The sequence below is a fragment of the Botryllus schlosseri genome, chromosome 2 (assembly GCF_051294905.1).
Source record: "Botryllus schlosseri isolate E-star chromosome 2, Bs_hap1, whole genome shotgun sequence".
Taxonomy (NCBI): domain Eukaryota; kingdom Metazoa; phylum Chordata; class Ascidiacea; order Stolidobranchia; family Styelidae; genus Botryllus; species Botryllus schlosseri.
The window spans coordinates 14669091-14686439 of NC_137237.1; the positions used below are offsets into that span (position 1 = coordinate 14669091).

The window sequence follows — 17349 nt, forward strand, 5'->3', positions numbered from 1 at the left end:
GCCTACTAAATTAAATGAAAAAAAATTTCTAGTCCATACAACACTGATTCCAGTGCACTACCTTCGATCTGCAGGGAAAAACACATAGAAAACTAGCATGCTTGAAAGTGAAAGACATGATAACCTGGATATTCCCTTTCCTGCTCGCCTCATCCATTGTATCATTCAACTCATCCCTGGAAAGATACAAAGATTGTCCAATGGAGGAATTATAGAATAACACAAATACTAACGTACATTGCTCTCGCCATAGTCCTCGATATGGAATAGGCACTGTATAAATTAACTAGGCTATAACATTGGCGGAACTTCCTGCTCAAAAAAATCAATGATGAATAGTGACTTCTTCTGTTTACGAAGTGTGAAACATGCATCAGCGAATTCAAGCAAATTTTATTACGCAAAATTGTTACCAGATGAGTTTACACATGCTGACCAAACTCAAAACGAATTGCATCCTACAAACAAGACGGATATTGAACATGCAACACGAAACCCCTCAGAAAAATAACCTATAATCATGGGCTCATAAAAGTAATCTCATCCGTGTTAGGAAACCGGTCCATGGTGAGCATTCCCTGCCTTTTCATTTCCTCAAAAATTTCATCAATAAACCCAAACCAATAAATGACAAGCCCGGGGCCGAACCTGTTCCAATAGCTCAGATATTGTCCCCGTAAATATTCATTATGAGTCTCTAAATCACCGAACGACGCTTTGCTTTCAATCCAACAAACAGGCTGCCCATGAACCACAATAGGAACTTCTAGCTTAATATCAGGAGTTTTATCGTACCCACGCTTGCGGAGGTCATTTTCGTCCAAAAATGGTAATTTAAGACCGTTGACAAAGTCACGTAACTTCAGTTCAAACTCAAGACCCACTGAGTGGCGGATAGCATCATTAATCGGCCCGTAACATACATCATAGCTGATGCACTGAAGCACTTGTTCCCGAAGTATGCCATCAGTGATCAGGTAAGGATCTTTTAGCCAGGAAGAGATTACTTGCTTTGAAGGTACAGGGTTCAATGCGGACAATTCCAGATTTTTCGCTGATGCTCTTGTGTTTGTCAGCTGATCACAAACAGAAATTTGCGTATCGGGATCTTTGATGTTCATTGATTCATTCCCTTCAGCATCTGTTTGATCTTGCAGGAACTGTTCGATGATAATCCTTGCCATCAAGCTAGGCGGTATCTCAAATCGATTGGAAAGATGAACTAGGACGTGTGATTGTTCGTCCGCGACAAATTTGTCGTTGACCATATCTTTATAAAGTTGATAATAATACTTTGACGATTCGCTTTTCGTTTTGCTGCTAAATGTGACACGGACCCTTTTTTGAATGTAATTCAAAAAAATGCTGAACAAGGTATCGTAGCTACCCAGCGAAATGAATTTTTCTAGCACATCATTCAAAGCACTTCTACTACATCTACGATTTTGTCCTTCAATGTGGGTGATGATTTGTCGGTACTCCGCAAGCTTCATATTAACCTATCCCTGAATTTGAGAAGAAATTTTCAGGTTTGAGGAAGCGTGCAAAAAGTCAGATCAAAGTTCAAGCTATTGTTTTTGCTGGAGGCTTGGGCAAAGAAGACTGTATTTTCACTAAAGATTCTCGTATCTTCTCTTGCTTCTTTTCAAACTCCTCAATCGTGCTCTCCTGACGTTTCAGTTCGCCGGTGATGTAATCAAGTCGTTTTTGAACGTTGGCTTTAGCTTCGTCCAAATCTTGCTTCACTAGAACGGGACCCGTTAATTTATACACGACAGCATCGCCTTCCAGCACGTCCAGTTCCTTTTTAACCAAATCGTTTTCCGTCTGTTGCGATTCGAGCTGCTGTCGCAATTTGATACACTTTGTAATAGTCTTTTGGTTCTTCTGCAAATTCAAGACGTGGCTATTAAATTCCTCTTGCAATTTTTTATCAACTTTATCCATACTGCTGTTAAAACAATGATTGACAATACTTATGCAACACAAAGAGTAAAAGTTGAATAGGCAACATAAACGCACATAATTCGTTAAATTTAGTGCAGAATACATAATACAATTTTGACATTGGTGCTACATTACAATTAGACCCAATAAGGATAGTAAATAACTGCATACAACTGACATTTCATGCAACAGGATATTAATGGCACAAATAATAAGCCTCAAACTGATGGTAAACTTAATCACTGTCATCCGAATCTTTCTCTTCAGGCAACACAGTTTCGTGAACTTTTTGTTGGAAGCTAACCAGTTTTCCAGTATTTGGATCAACACATACTGGCTGTATCACTTCATTGCTCGATAATTTTGAAATTTGAGTAGCGAGTTGGACTGCCATGTATTCCTTTTGCTCATCGGACATACTGTCAACAGGGTTGGGCAACACCGGTGGGATATGACCTGTAACAGGATTAATCTTGTCAATATTTTCCCGGTATTCTTCAGTATCAGAATCGGTGTCTGTGTCAGAGTATGCTTTGCTGCCCTTTCCGCCTGCAAGCAGACCGCGACTAGCCAGTAATCCTGCCGCATTACCATAACCCGTGTATTTAATCAGTCGGTCCACATTTTCTTTGCAAAGAACAAATATAAAATCAGCGGCGGCTCCTTTTATCTCGGTGTTATGGTCGGTGAACAATTTGATCAATTTGTTCCGAAATTTAGACCCCATTTCCGGACGATTCTTGAAGTCTTTGCGTGGCGGAATTACAAATGTTTTGCAATATTTTCTCACAATTCTCGAAGTCCGACTCAATACACTTAATAATGACAAAACCGGCACAAGGTATTGCGTAGAAGTATCGTCAGCATGAACTTTACGTTGGAGTTGGCATAAAATGACCAACAGAGAACTGACATCTCTGTCTTCAAAAGTAGGTAGGTCAGCCCCATCATATGAAAACAGGACTTCGGTTCTGTCACTAGGCAGTGGTGGTATGAACGCCTCATCATCAAAATGCGATGAAACGACGGAATACAGACAGTTTTGAACGTCAACATGAAGTTTTTCTGTGCCCCCTTTATCATTCTCCACTATGATTAGAAGAAATTTGCGACAAAGAGATACAATACTTTCGAAGTCATTAACAACACTTTCGGGGAGATTTAAATCATCACATTTCATATTCATATTAAAAAGGGTTTTGAATATTTCACAACAAGACTTTGACAGATTTTGCGACAGTACAGCACGCGAAGTTGGGATTTTTGGTTCAGTTTCATGGCATTGTAACAGCTTTCTACTCAATGAATCAATTAGAACTTTCCTTCCATTATATTGGTTCACTACATCCAATCGTGCTCTGTCATTCAAAGCAGTCACAAGGAAAACCAAGCGCACAAATAGAAACTCCAGATTGGTACTTGTGGTATCTACTGCAGTAAGTGTTGCCAGTTGCTTAATAACAGACTCTAGGAAATTTGTATCACTGCAATACTGATTGGAATCTTTTGTGATGTATATCAAATTACTCAAACACTTTAGGCATAACATCAGTATATCTTCCTTCGTATTAAAAGTCTTTGATACCCCATCTTCATGATTTGCAACGTTCAATCCCGCAAGTAGACAAAGATCCAGCCAAGTTCTTCTGCAGTTGAATTGTTCATTAATAGAGTGAGCATCTCTGGACATGATTGCCAGAGCTGACAAACACACTGCAATTGATTCTTGATCGCCGGGTACTTGTATTAGGTCATGTATGATATTCAGCAGTTTACTTGTGAATTGTTCTCTTTCCTGTGGAGATACACTGGTGAATACAAATGCCCCATTGTTTATTGATGCAAAATGTTCCAAGGATGGTTTCCAAGCGCTTGGTTTCGCTCCGTCCGCACGAGATAGGTCAGGAAAACTAGAAATTTGGTTGGACGATTGCATTACTTCCCGGCAATAATTGCATGTAAATTAAAAGAGGCCACCCTAGATAAGAATTAAGTCTGATAATCAAACGATTGTTAGCAGACTAGCACATACTGGTATTGACAAATACCATTTGTATTTGCTTTGCGCACATACCATAGAAAAAATACGACAATTCTGCACATTGCACGCATACGCTCCTTGAATTATTTCTACAGGTTGGTGTTATTGAGAGCACAATAAGGCCAGTCCGCACAAAAATCCACGTCTTCAAATCCTGATTTATGATTTCAAATCCAATTTTAGTCAACAGTAAAATTCCATATTCAACTATTGGTTCAAAATCCTAAATATCAACATGTTCCAATATGAGCAGTTTCCATATGCCCAATAAGAAAAGTCGCTACAAACGTGCACACGCGCAATAAGGACAGCAGCGGCTGCTTCCTGCTTGAACGATGATGTTCTGGTTGGGGACAGGGGTTATAAGGGTCATCATCGGTCATTATAGGGTTTGGGTCAGAGTCAGAGGGTTCTTAGGGTTTTGGTATCTACTGTGCTTGATGCTTGTGCTGCTTATTGTAGGCCCTACTTTACTTGATGATCTCACGATCTCTTAGGCCTTTGCAGCTTAATTGGTTTGGTTCTTCTGCAGAGCCACATCCATCACATGGTACACTTCCCTCTGTATACATATACAGAATACAGAATATCTGTGTATTTTTGGTGGAACCGAATCTCTCTCTCTTTCTCTCTTGCGTTGCCTTATTGTGCACGCTACTGTCCTTATTGCGCACTCAATCACATGAAGAATTACTTTCAAATCTGGGTTTCAAGAAAGAACAAACGCATGGGCAAAGATGCAACCCATTCAAATAAGTATAATATAGTAGCCAGCCAGGTCCAATTCGCTGACGATTCTGCCAGAATGAAAAAGCTAAATCCATAGCCGAATCGGAAAGGGTTGTGTCTGTACCGCTGACGGCCCTGTGGATATAATGCTGTATCAGCTGTATCAGCTGTATCAGCTGTATCAGCTGTATCACCCTGTGGATATAAAGCTGTATCAGCTGTATCAGCTGTATCAGCTGTATCAGCTGTATCACCCTGTGGATATAAAGCTGTATCAGCTGTATCAGCTGTATCAGCTGTATCACCCTGTGGATATAAAGCTGTATCAGCTGTATCAGCTGTATCAGCTGTATCAGCTGTATCACCCTGTGGATATAAAGCTGTATCAGCTGTTTCATCTGTATCAGCTGTATCACCCTGTGGATATAAAGCTGTATCAGCTGTATGACCCTGTATCAGCTGTATCACGTCTATACTATGTCTGGGATGCGCGAAATAGTCTAGTAGTCTATCACACATTTAGTGAATCAGCTCTTCTTGCGTAAACGCGCGAAGCAAGAGAAATTTATATATTTCATGATTGAGTCGGTCAATATATGATCGCGAATTGCCACCTTCGAGCTCGCCCCCCCCCCCCAATTGTGGGGTTTGAGGTGAGGCAGTTACGGTCCTGCGTAAGTCCTACACTATGTAAATTAGATAGCACCAGTGGTTCCCAACCTTTTTCGGTGGCGGGGCCAAATTTAGAATTTCAGAGTACGACCGGGGCCGCACGAATACCAAGGCAATGAAAGGAACCCAAAATAGTCACCAAAATATGAAAATTGACATTGTTCCGGTCATTCGCTTGACGCCATTGGCCATTGTGTTGCCGCGCTCCCGTTGTTCAGAACAATCAACCTTTGCTGGCTATTTCGGAGTAGTTTTATTGCCCTGGCGAGATTTCAACTCGTATTTTTGGAATCAGTGCGACACTTGCTTTCGATAAACACCGACATATCAAATTATACGGATGCTTGGGTCGCGAGCTATAGGACTACAAAGTATGCTGTTTTTGCCAGCTAAGCAGTACGCATCTCTGCGTATTCAATCGTTAGTCACTTGTTGCACATCTATCCGTAAATTAGTTATCAATACCAAGGGCCGTAACAGCACTTCGTCAGTCCCCCCCCCCAAAAAAAACGTTTCTCGTGAGCCCCCATAGGGTGATAAACAGAACTTCAAAGCCCCCAGACCTCCTCAGGCTAGAAGGCTATTTACCGCTATTTATCATCTAAATCGGGTGTACGTTTTAGGCAGCTTCTCTCGACTAATCGCGCGAAGTGCGAAAAATTTATAAAATTCATGATTGAATCGGTCAATATAATCGGGAATTGCATATATATTGGTATCAATTTTTATCCTCTCTCTGCTCACGTAATCAGATTGACCGGTTGAGCCGAGTGAGTTGTGTTTGAAAAGGTAGGACCACTCGTGACCTCCAGTCTGCTATATCAAAAAATATAGAATCGCTAAAACGTACTAAACTAAAATATGCACACGATTTCAAATTGGTAGTTCTTCACTGGCCTATATTTTTCCCTGCGGGATGGTAGCCTATTTGTCTCGTGACGTTCAGATTTCCAAGACAGGAACATTCGGCGCCAGTCATTTAGGCGAATATGGTCAATTATACCTATTTTGAATATACATAACGAAGTTTTCGGTCAGCGTAAGGGCAGTCCTTTTCGGCCAAGGTTTTCTCGCTGCCGATCGTTCTGGCACGCTTCTAGAAGTCGCATGTTACATGGCCTAAGCCTTTATATGTCTTGGTGCGTCGTGGCGCGGTAATGGCCAACGCCGATATGCCTATACTTCTATAAATCTTTGCCTATTTTATCTTTGTCGAAGAGTACCGAATAATTAAGGTACTTGAAAACTTGAAATCGCGCGCAGCGCGAAAAAAAATCCCAATTGGGGGGCTTGGGATGCGGCAGTTACGGTCCTGTCAATACCTATATCTATAGGTACTGCCCGTTAAACTCTGGAAAGTTAGGGCACATTGCATTGAAACAGCAGTGACATAATCTTAGCAGTCTACTCACAACTTTCCTGCAATCCTAATTGAAGACTCCAAGCCAAGCCAGAGTATTTTATAAATATAATTTTTTTTCATAAATAGATTTCTCAATATTTTTGTGGGGGCCGCAAGAAAGCTAGCTGGGGGCCGCATGCGGCCCGCAGGGCCTCGGTTGGGAATCACTGGTCTAGACTATATGAGCCTCCAGATACTACACCTCTACCTAATACACTCCTACAGTCACAGACGTCCAGGCCCACGTAGGCCCACGAGTCCATACACGGCTCTTTGCCCTCTTGTTTCAAGAAATCGAAAGTGTCATCGGAGAACGCCCACGTGTGCTCTTTTTCGTACCTCAAAATATGGTAACCCTAGGCTAGACACCAACGAATATTTATTCGCAACAGAGTTTCTCGCAAGCAGAGCTTTTAACACAAAGTAACGAAATTTAATTTGATCCCGGCCAAGATGTCAGAATATCTGTTACACTAGAAACCATGAATTGTCTTTACATTCATTGTGATGAATGCTGCCAATGGAGAATGGACACACTCTGCCTATTTCCACGTCGTCGGGGGTTCTCAACTTGCCTGATATAACGGGCCGCAGATCTATATTAATATGTATCAGTGTTGGGTAAGTCACTACCTTCGAGTCACGAGTCATTTCGAGCCATTTCGCATTTTGACTCGAGTCAAGACAATCGATTTTCGAAGGTGACTCGAGTCAAGTCAAGTCACTCGATTTTTGGAGGTGACTCGAGTCAATTAAGTCGAGTCAAGTCAAGTCAAGTCAAGTCACGAGTCAAGTCACAATTCAAGTCAAGCTGCTTTTTCGAAGTACGAGGTATGATTACGTCATTGCATTTTGCTGCCTGTCTGAAATACAGATTGAGTGGTCATTGATTCTGAACCGATGAACGAACATTTTGCTATCAAATTACTTTACTATAATCTAGTTTACGACAAAGTAAAAGCTGTAAGCTTCGATCATTTCGTTTGCAGTCAATTTATTTGTGAGAGAACAATGGAGGCTCAGTAAATCGCACGATCATTGAATCATTGGTCGCTCACACGGGTCATACCAGCGTTTCGCGAACAATCCAAACATATGCAAGATACAGTTGACCATTTTTATCCACACCGATTACCGACATTCATATGCGCAGATCGTGTGTATGTGTATCGAGTCGGTGTATATGCCGCAAAAGCATCAAGGACAAAAATAAACTACGTCCTTTCCTTTTTTTATCTATCCATTATATGTTGTCTGTAAAAGCTGTAAAGGAGGACGGATTGCCTAATAGGGGGACAATTTGGCGTTCTCGGAGGATCACTGGTCCAAAGGATCCGTTGGGCTGATATCTGCGCACCATAAGAGGCCGGGTTTGGTCAGAGAGACAGACGGAGTCTTTATTTCTTCATCCAACTGAAATACAAACTAACAGACGGCAATAATGGTGGTACGGTATTCGGTACCAGGTAGGGAAATCCACAGGGTGATACAGCTGATACAGCTTTATATCCACAGGGTGATGCAGCTGATACAGCTTTATATCCACAGGGTGATACAGCTGATACAGCTTTATATCCACAGGGTGATACAGCTAATACAGCTGATACAGCTTTATATCCACAGGGCGATACAGCTGATACAGCTGATACAGCTTTATATCCACAGGGTGATACAGCTGATACAGCTGATACAACTTTATATCCACAGGGTGATACAGCTGATACAGCTTTATATCCACAGGGTGATACAGCTGATACAGCTGATACAGCTGATACAGCTGATACAGCTTTATATCCACAGGGTGATACAGCTGATACAGCTGATACAGCTGATACAGCTGATACAGCTTTATATCCACAGGGTGATACAGCTGATACAGCTGATACAGCTGATACAGCTGATACAGCTGATACAGCTGATACAGCATTATATCCACAGGGCCCCGCTGACTGTACCATATCGCCGGTTGCGGTTGCCGCCTCACCGTTAAACATCATTCGGTGATAGAGTCGATCCATGTGTAATTGCGTATAGTTCGGTTTTCTTATCGCGAAACCGCTCATCATGGTTCAGTACTTTCGCTGCATAACGTTACCGGTTCAACTCACTGAGCTATATAAACACTGGAGTGCGCAACTTACCGTGACGGCGGAGAAAATTGAATAACAGCTCTGGCTACCTACTTGCGCACTGGTGCTTATGGTGAACTACTGGGATTCTCCGTGTTTTTACGCTTTTCGAGGGGTTTTCGTCTGGAATAAGTATGTTTTATCACAAAACTAACACAGACCATATTAATGAACTATAGTATACCCTTTCTAATAGGTATGTCAGCCATGAATGACGCCATGGATTGCATTTGCGACTTCCGTATCCATAGATGGATCTAAAACGGCGAAGACTCGTGTGTAACTTCAAGGGATACTGCATTGCAACGACATTCCGACGCGAATATTTCAACGATTAGCTTCTGACTACATCAAACTCAACGTGAAGCAGTCTTCAGTAGCAGTGATGCCAATCGCCTTCGGTGATGTTTGCTTGCGAGTGCGGGAACACATCAAGTTTGCTCTCGATGTCTCAAAGAAGTTATCTAGACCTAAACTGCTTCTGCCCTGTCCATGATTTTGCCACGCTTATTAAACTGTAATTGCACTATGACTATATGGTTTATGCACCAGAAATATATCAACGAGATCATTGTGATATACGGCATTTTTATTTTAGCGATCCACATAGAAAGAGTATGGTTCAACTGGGCAATTCATAAATAGTTTTCAACGTTGCCGGAAATATGCCAGTCTTTTGTGCCATCGAAATAAAGAAGGATAATTAGTTTCTTGCAGATTGAGATGACCAAATAGGCTTGTCATTGAATACGGTACCCTGTAAAACCAAAATATCAGAAACAGAACAACAAAACTAATTCATGTAATTGCTTGAGTGTCAGGAATGCTGAACACTTGCATTTAAAACAGAAGTAGCCAAGAAAGAAACATGTTGACATTGATGCTACTGAAATAATTCCTGGTGGAGTTGATATAGTTGCCGATTGACAACATTGAAATCTTTTGGGTGAAATCTGGCTTTAGGGTTGTATCGGAAGACACACTGGGTATACGGGTTTTAAGATTTTAATGTTAGACCTGTTAAAATATATGGAACTAGTTCTTTACAATAGTATTTTCTTTTGGCGATTTTTAGCTAGATGACTGTATGTATAATTATTAGGGCGTTAATGTTAGACCTGTTAAAATATATGGAACTAGTTCTTTACAATAGTATTTTCTTTTGGCGATTTTTAGCTAGATGACTGTATGTATAATTATTAGGGCGTTTTTTTACCTAAAAAAAAAGGAAATTTTGACCTAAAAAATCAAAATTTTGACTTTTTTTGACCTAACTGAATCTTGACCAAATTTTGACCTAACGTATGCAAATTAGGTGTTTTCCCACATAATGTTAAAATTGTACCACTCAATCTTCATTTCCGGCTGGAACTGACTGTCCTAACGACGCAGTTTGGCTGAAAAAATAAAAACGTTTTTGGCTTAGAAACAGGCAACTTTTTACATGAAAAAAACAATATTTTAACGAAATCTGGCCCTATGAAGAATTCCAGTGGTTACAATATGTAGGCTATTATGGTAGAAATAATTAAAAGATGTTGTAGTACAACGAGAGATACTTTCCTACATTCTTGGGTAGAAAGTGCATGTTCTTACTAAGAAGCTTGCCAAGGACGTTTAACAGCAGCAGTTGTTGGCTGACAACACTCAAGTTGTGCGTACACTGCTGGCGACACACCGTGTTGCTTTATTCTGACAATGTTGTCTACATCACAATTTTTCATCGTGCGCTTCTTAATGTAAGAATGATGCAATGTCCAAGAAGTCTTTCTTCAGTTAGGATATTGCGGTACGTTGACCATAACACCATGTCTACCTATTTGTTTTATTTGACCGTTTACGATTCACAATGAGCAGACAATTAGCCGTTTACAACGGTAGGCCTATAAAATAGGCTACAAGCTGTAAAATATCAAATGATATGTACACCGACAGTGCAGAATCTACGATAAAAACGAAATGCAGATGTCGAAAAAATTTTGACTTGATGAAAAATTTTGACAAATTTTGACTTAACGCTACAATTTTGACATGTCAAAAAAAACCGCCCTAATAATTATACATAAATGATTTCCGTAGAAATTCCACCCCCTATTTAAGTGAGGGTCTCGAGACGATTTCATTGTGACAGCTTTTCGACCAAATTGCTACTAAGCACGGAAAAGTCAGGCCGCTGCTGAAAATAAATCAAAAATCGTCAGATTATATTTTCATCTGAACAAGACACACACAGATAGGAGCATGCCGAACGACCAGTTGCAGTTTCTCAAACTGGCATACACCTTGGCCTAGTGCTCGTCTGCTCGATGTCACAGTTCCTTTCGGTGTTAGTCTCTATTCCGCGGCTCTTTCTTGCTCATTCCATTGTTTCAGAGCTCTTTCCATTCTTTGGAGCATATCCTTTAATATTTTGAGGGCTTCCAATTTTCTCTCTTGATGTCTCTAATCCATTCGTTCTTTACAGCACCATTGCTTCCAAGGGAAACTGAACACATACCATAGTAATAATCAGGTGTTCTTAAGCATTCCTTCAGCTGCAAACTAATGCATAATACAATCATCTGTTCATGTATCTGTAAATAGAAAAATTTTCAAAGTGTCAAGCTGGCATCAAGCAAAGTGTTAGATGAAAAATTGTCTCCCTTATAAATGCTAAAATCTCACAGATAAAAAGTAAGTGGATATCGCCGCTTGCACTGTATTTCCTCATCCTCGCTATAACTCCTCACAAACTCGATACTGCCTTCAAACGTTTTGTACAGCCATAAGCTTATAACTTATAAGCACAGCACACCTGACCGACTAATCCCCACCCCCACCCCTCGACATTATCTTGGAATCACCTGTACATGGATGTGAAAATGCATATGGATGAAAAATTTAAAAGGATCACCCAATGATCAGTGATATTAGTTCAGAGTTGTGAATCTTACTTCTATAGCTAACTGCTGTTCTGACATCTGAGTTATATCCTGTTTCTATCGTACTTCTTATTCTATTCCCAGAATTCCCGATGTTATAATCTGTAAGTTATAGGAATAAATGGTTTAGTATAAACGCAATATCAAAAGATGGACGGCTGATAACTAACAGTACCTGATTATTAGTCCGTTTTATGAAGGTACAATACGTAAACCCATAAGCGCCCAGGTAAAATTTCCGACGACTAGGTAGCCAAGGAGACAAAATGGCTACGCTTCAATTGTCTCCGCTGGAGACAACATTGGGAATACGAGATGCGCACCGCTTGGTTCAACTTCACTAGGGTTACCATATTTTGGAAATCTGAAAAGAGGACACTAATAATACGGTTGCGATAAAATGAAAAGATAGAATGGAGTGGAAACGACTCGCAGTACTGTTTCAATCAAACACCCACCTTTGCCTGGAGGCATCAACTATCCAACGTTTACATTCGATACATCTACTCCCGTCGTACACCTTGAGCTTGTAATGAATTTTTAACGTACCCTGCCCACTATTGACTTATAGCTCAGTGACTTATAATCGCACTTAGCGCATGGAAAATCTTTGAGTTGAATCAATCTTCCCAAAAGATGTTCCTCTTTTTGTTGGAGTGCGATATGGGGTCCATACTATTACCGAGAATGCTATTACCGAGATGGACATTACCGAGAATGCTATTACCGAGAATGGACATTACCGAGAACGGACATTACCGAGAATGGACATTACCGAGAACGGACATTACCGAGAATGGACATTACCGAGAATGGCCAATGCCAAGAATCTAGCTTACTGTAACGGACGTTGTCGGGAAATTTATACCTGAGAATCGATACCGAATGTGGCAACGCCGTGATGCACACACACGACCTGTTCATATGCATAACATGCCTGCATTGCATATATTGCATTCTCGGTAATGTCCATTCTCGGTGGTGTCCATTCTCGGTGATGTTAATTCTCGGTAATGTCCATTCTCGGAAATGTTCATTCTCGGTAATGTCCCATTCTCGGTTTTGTCCTTCTCGGTAATAGCATTCTCGGTAATAGCATTCTCGGACCGGACCGGACACCATCAAAGATACATCTTTATCTCCATCTAGCGACATAGGTAAGTTTGTTACGGTACTTGATTATGTTAGTTATCTACAACTAGATCGTGATTTTGTTCTTGCTGGGCTGTGTGAGTACACTGGAGATAAATAAGCTTTTTTATAAAGCTTTACAGTATCGTTATTATAATAAACCTTTAATATAATATATAGCAGGTTCAATGTGCAAGGCATACAAGATCTTGTCAGCTAGCACGTCATGTAGCACCCAATCTGGAATCGTTAGTCGCAGTGGAATCAGAGTAGCAAACTTTACGCGAAGTTTTCATATTCTTTCAGTCATGGCTTCGGCACGATCAACTTTGAAACAATGTCCCATACCGTATTCATTCGAATCAAAGTAAATATTCCCCTAGCCGATTTTCAGAAAATTTAATTGTTGATCTCACGAATGTATTTGTTTATTTGATGATCCTTCACTAGATGAGTTGCTTATTATGGCCATTCGATGGACGAGAAAATATCAAAATTTGATGTTACCAGTAGCCCAGTATACTCAATTGTTGTGCAGAAAACTGGTATCAAGTTGATTTGATCAATGCATTTGTCAGCCTAGCAACCGTAGGCTTACACAAATTCTTATACTATTTCTATTTGAAATTGTCACCTTTAAAATTTACAGTGACCTGTTAGGAATAGTTTAGTTTATGTAGCTTAATATTTATATCAGTAGGCCTCCTGCTACTGTATATATCCAAAAGAAAGGCACCCTTTGTAAAAGAGGGATATAAATATTCTAAGAATGATTCTTACCAAGCAAGAAGATTGCCTAAGCGGTGAAAAACAAGATTGTGGATCTGCATCGTCTCCAGCACCGCCGTGTAATGTGAACAGTGAGTCGGTCATCATCTTCAGAACTATAGTCTTGATTGCATTTGGCTATAATGAATGGACAATATTTGACTTGATCTTTAGATTGCAGGTATTGTGGGGCTAACCTGAGTCCTATCTTTTCATTGCATCGCAGTATTGTGATGTTTTGAATTGATGACAATTATTAATAAACTGATACTGGACAATAGAAATGCTTTTGAAACTACTAATTTGTCGCACCTTTATCCCTCTATTGTTGGACCAAAAAATGGACCCAAAATTGTGATGGTTGTACGTACAATGTACATGCAAGGTATTACTATTAGTAGTTTGGGCATCACGTCAGCAGCTTGTTAGGTTGGCTCGTCACTTGCTTGTAGGACTGTCCCAAAAATCTTTTATTTTTGACTACATGATTTAGTTGCTTGTGTTTAACAATAATAAGACTACAATGTTCTGTTTTAACAATAGGCTACTACCTACCATTACGACATGGACGGAATAGTTTCATCTATCCTAAATCATTATCTTGTGGAGATATGGTCTCATCAGTGGTGTTGTGAGATAGCAATCAAGCTGTGCTCAAACTTTAATTGACAGTAGCCTACTATTCCGATCGGTATTTATAGCCAATACTATAAAATGCTTAGGGCTATATAGGCTAATATAAGAATAAGATAATTTTATCCAGTTTAATACACTTAAACTTGATAATTGACTGCATGAACACTCTGGAACATGTATACATTTACGCAGAAAACGAAAGTAACTGGAACAAAAGACACAAGAACATTGATCGCTTTACACTGGCGGATGTGACTCTTGATTACTGTATTCCTTCACCTGGATCCAGGTCCAAGGGGAAAGGGAGACGTCGTCTAAACAGAATGGAAAATGGTTAGTTTCGGTATATAATGTAAATAAGTGTCAATGTTTCGGGGCTATCGACAGTTACCGTTCTGGAGTACACCCATAGTCCTTTTAAGCAACTTGTCTACTCTAAAATCTCTTTGATTTCTGTTTATACCATTGCCTGATACAGTCTTAATGTGGCCCTGGACATGGTGGAATTCCACAACACACTTCCTACTTCTCTAGTTGGAGTGTTTTTGACTATATATATCTTCCATTATTGAGTTGATATTTGCAACTGATTCGGGCATTTGAAAGTTTCATCATTACTCTCTTATGGTCAGTTTCAGGACAAGTAAATTTAACCTAGCCACATTTGGAAGAATGTTAGGTAAGGTGTGTTTCCATAAATCGCCCCTGGGAAAACTGTCCGACTTTGTTAATGCTCTACAACTATTGTGCAGGAAACATATTCACTAAATTATGCATCCAAGCAGATTTTCGTCACGTATTCAAATTTAGCGCATAGCTAATATCCTAAACGATGACATGATTTATAGTTGAGAATGTCTCCTCAAAGGGTTGTGAGTAACATAAAGCAAGTAACACACATATACTGTTGCAATGACTCTACCGATCTATGACAACCCCCTAATGTGTCCTGTCCCATATTTGCTATTCTATGCTAACGCTTTTATGCTCAGTCACCGTAATGTGCAAATTTATATTTTTTAGTTAAATATCTGTTGAGTTTCTGGAACAAAAATGATGAGGAGTGTGACCCAAGCGAAGAATGCGAGTTTTCGGAGACCCCTTTTTCACGAATTGTGTCCGATGACAATTTGCGTAAGGTAACATTCAAATTCGATGCTTCCTTTCAACTTTCTATTGAAATTTTCATCTGTGTCAAGATATGGAATACCTTTTCGGAGCTGAATGGGGAACAGCAGGACCAATACATCACATTTCTTGAGAATGGTATAATCTGTTAGCCTGGCATGGGTATAGCCAACTACGATTTTCGCCAGGCAAACTGTTACTACATAAATGAAGTCGTTTACTTATCTTTGTGGTAATATTCGGAATCGACAAGTGTCTTTTTGGCTACGCCGGCCTCTGTATATGCCCAACTGCACAGTGCTCATGGCCTGTTCAGTTCTACTCACCTGTCACTTCTAAATATTTCACAGGGTTGGTGACTAAAGCAAGTAATCCAAGCTTGCCAAAATGCGACAACTCAAAATCCGAAAATATCGCTGCTCAAACAAATGACTGTGCAAATGAGCATGCGGACAGATGCTACCATAGGATTGGGAAGCGATTAAGAAATGCATTAAAGAAAAAGCATGTGCCTTTGGTAAATATGATAGAGCATATATGTTGGGCTTGATCAAATTCAAAGGTTGGTCTTCAGGGCTTGTTGGAAGGTTTGGAATCAGATGTTATCAAGTTTTTTCACAAGTGGCCAAAGTCAAAATATTCCTCTGTGTTATCGAGCAGCTATGAAAGATTGTTGATGCATGCACTATGCCAGTATCTTGGACTGATGTCGAAAAGTAGGTTTTAAAATGTATAAAATCCAATATGAAGACCTACCAAGGTGATTGTGTTGTCACTTGTTCGTAATGATTTATTTTTCTAACATAATAGGTGTGACTCAGAGTGGAAATCGCTTCACTGAGGTTCAGACGAAGAAAGATGAGGTTTTCCACATTCCTAACATTACATTGTCGCAATACATCAAAGAGCGATTATGACAACTCGACTTACTTGCCTATATCAGCTTCAAACTACATTTTTAGACCATTGCTAACTCATATTAGCCAGTTGATGTTCTTATGTAAAATCAATTTTGTTGCGGATATTTTATCATATTTTTGTATATATACGACATACATATATTTTGATTGCATTTGCCGTTTTGTTGGGATTTTTTGATGTCTTGCTCGCTGTTGATACGTTTTCGATGCGAACTGACGAACTCTTTTCAAAAGGTTTGAGTGATCATAAGTTTGCAAAAGTCCAGTGTTTTTAGTGAATATCAGAAGGATTGAATGCGAAACAGATCTTTATTTTGACGTAATATACTGACATGATACCATATGTGTTGGCGTTGGGCCAATATTTTGGGGTTGAATAGAGAGTCATCCAATCATAGCAGGCAGCAACTGGTCTTGGGCAAGGCAGTCCCGAATATAAGTAAAGTGGATCAGTGGCATGGTATCAATCCGATAAGGGCGTGACAGCGCGTAATTTGGGAAATTCAACAGTTCTTCTTCTAGTAGGTTATTTTGAATTCACAGAGACATAGGGGGCGCCGTAATGTTGTGGGGTAGAGGGCATAATCGACTCTAGTTATTACATGTTGGCGCCATTTTGAGACAGTCAACTGGATTTCGGACGCATATGATTGATATCTTCAAATTCAAACTACAGTAATACATCTGGGGCAGTTGGATTCCAAAGGGTTCTTGATTCAGCATTTTATTGCACTTTCCCTTTTGGATGGCCGGAGGAAATATCTAATATCGATTGGGAAGATTCTTCCGACTCGAACGTCCGCATTACATATTTCGCGTCATATATGCCGGTATTTAGTTGACCCTGTCCATTAACCTAGCTGTCAAAGCTGTATAGTAGGGCGAATTTCAAAAAAGGAGGACAAAAGGCGTCGAAGACCTTTTC

At 40.1% G+C, this 17349-nt stretch overlaps 4 protein-coding genes across 4 annotated transcripts in view; 1 reads left to right on the forward strand and 3 right to left on the reverse strand.

Moving 5' to 3' along the window:
* Window positions 1-309: 309 nt before the first annotated feature.
* Window positions 310-1493, reverse strand: LOC145433750 (CDAN1-interacting nuclease 1-like). Its single transcript, XM_080310950.1, has one exon. It carries the CDS (start codon window positions 1491-1493, stop codon window positions 519-521), a length of 975 nt encoding a protein of 324 aa, XP_080167076.1. The 3' UTR covers window positions 310-518.
* Window positions 841-17349, reverse strand: part of LOC145433757 (prefoldin subunit 6-like) — a 134908-nt gene continuing 118399 nt past the window's right edge. The window contains exon 2 of the mRNA XM_080310958.1: window positions 841-1951. Within this exon, the coding sequence (XP_080167084.1) occupies window positions 1564-1947 (384 nt within the window). The 5' untranslated portion in view covers window positions 1948-1951 and the 3' untranslated portion in view covers window positions 841-1563. The remainder of the gene's footprint in view (window positions 1952-17349) is intronic.
* LOC145433815 (chaperone Ric-8A-like) lies at window positions 2183-2674 on the reverse strand. Its single transcript, XM_080311073.1, has one exon. The coding sequence runs from the start codon at window positions 2672-2674 to the stop codon at window positions 2183-2185; it is 492 nt and encodes a 163-aa protein (XP_080167199.1).
* LOC145433753 (R3H domain-containing protein 4-like) lies at window positions 13622-16767 on the forward strand. The gene is made up of 7 exons (XM_080310952.1): window positions 13622-13832; window positions 14569-14709; window positions 15400-15515; window positions 15576-15642; window positions 15855-16021; window positions 16079-16220; window positions 16315-16767. The coding sequence occupies exons 1-7, from the start codon at window positions 13742-13744 to the stop codon at window positions 16419-16421; spliced, it is 831 nt and encodes a 276-aa protein (XP_080167078.1). The 5' UTR covers window positions 13622-13741; the 3' UTR covers window positions 16422-16767.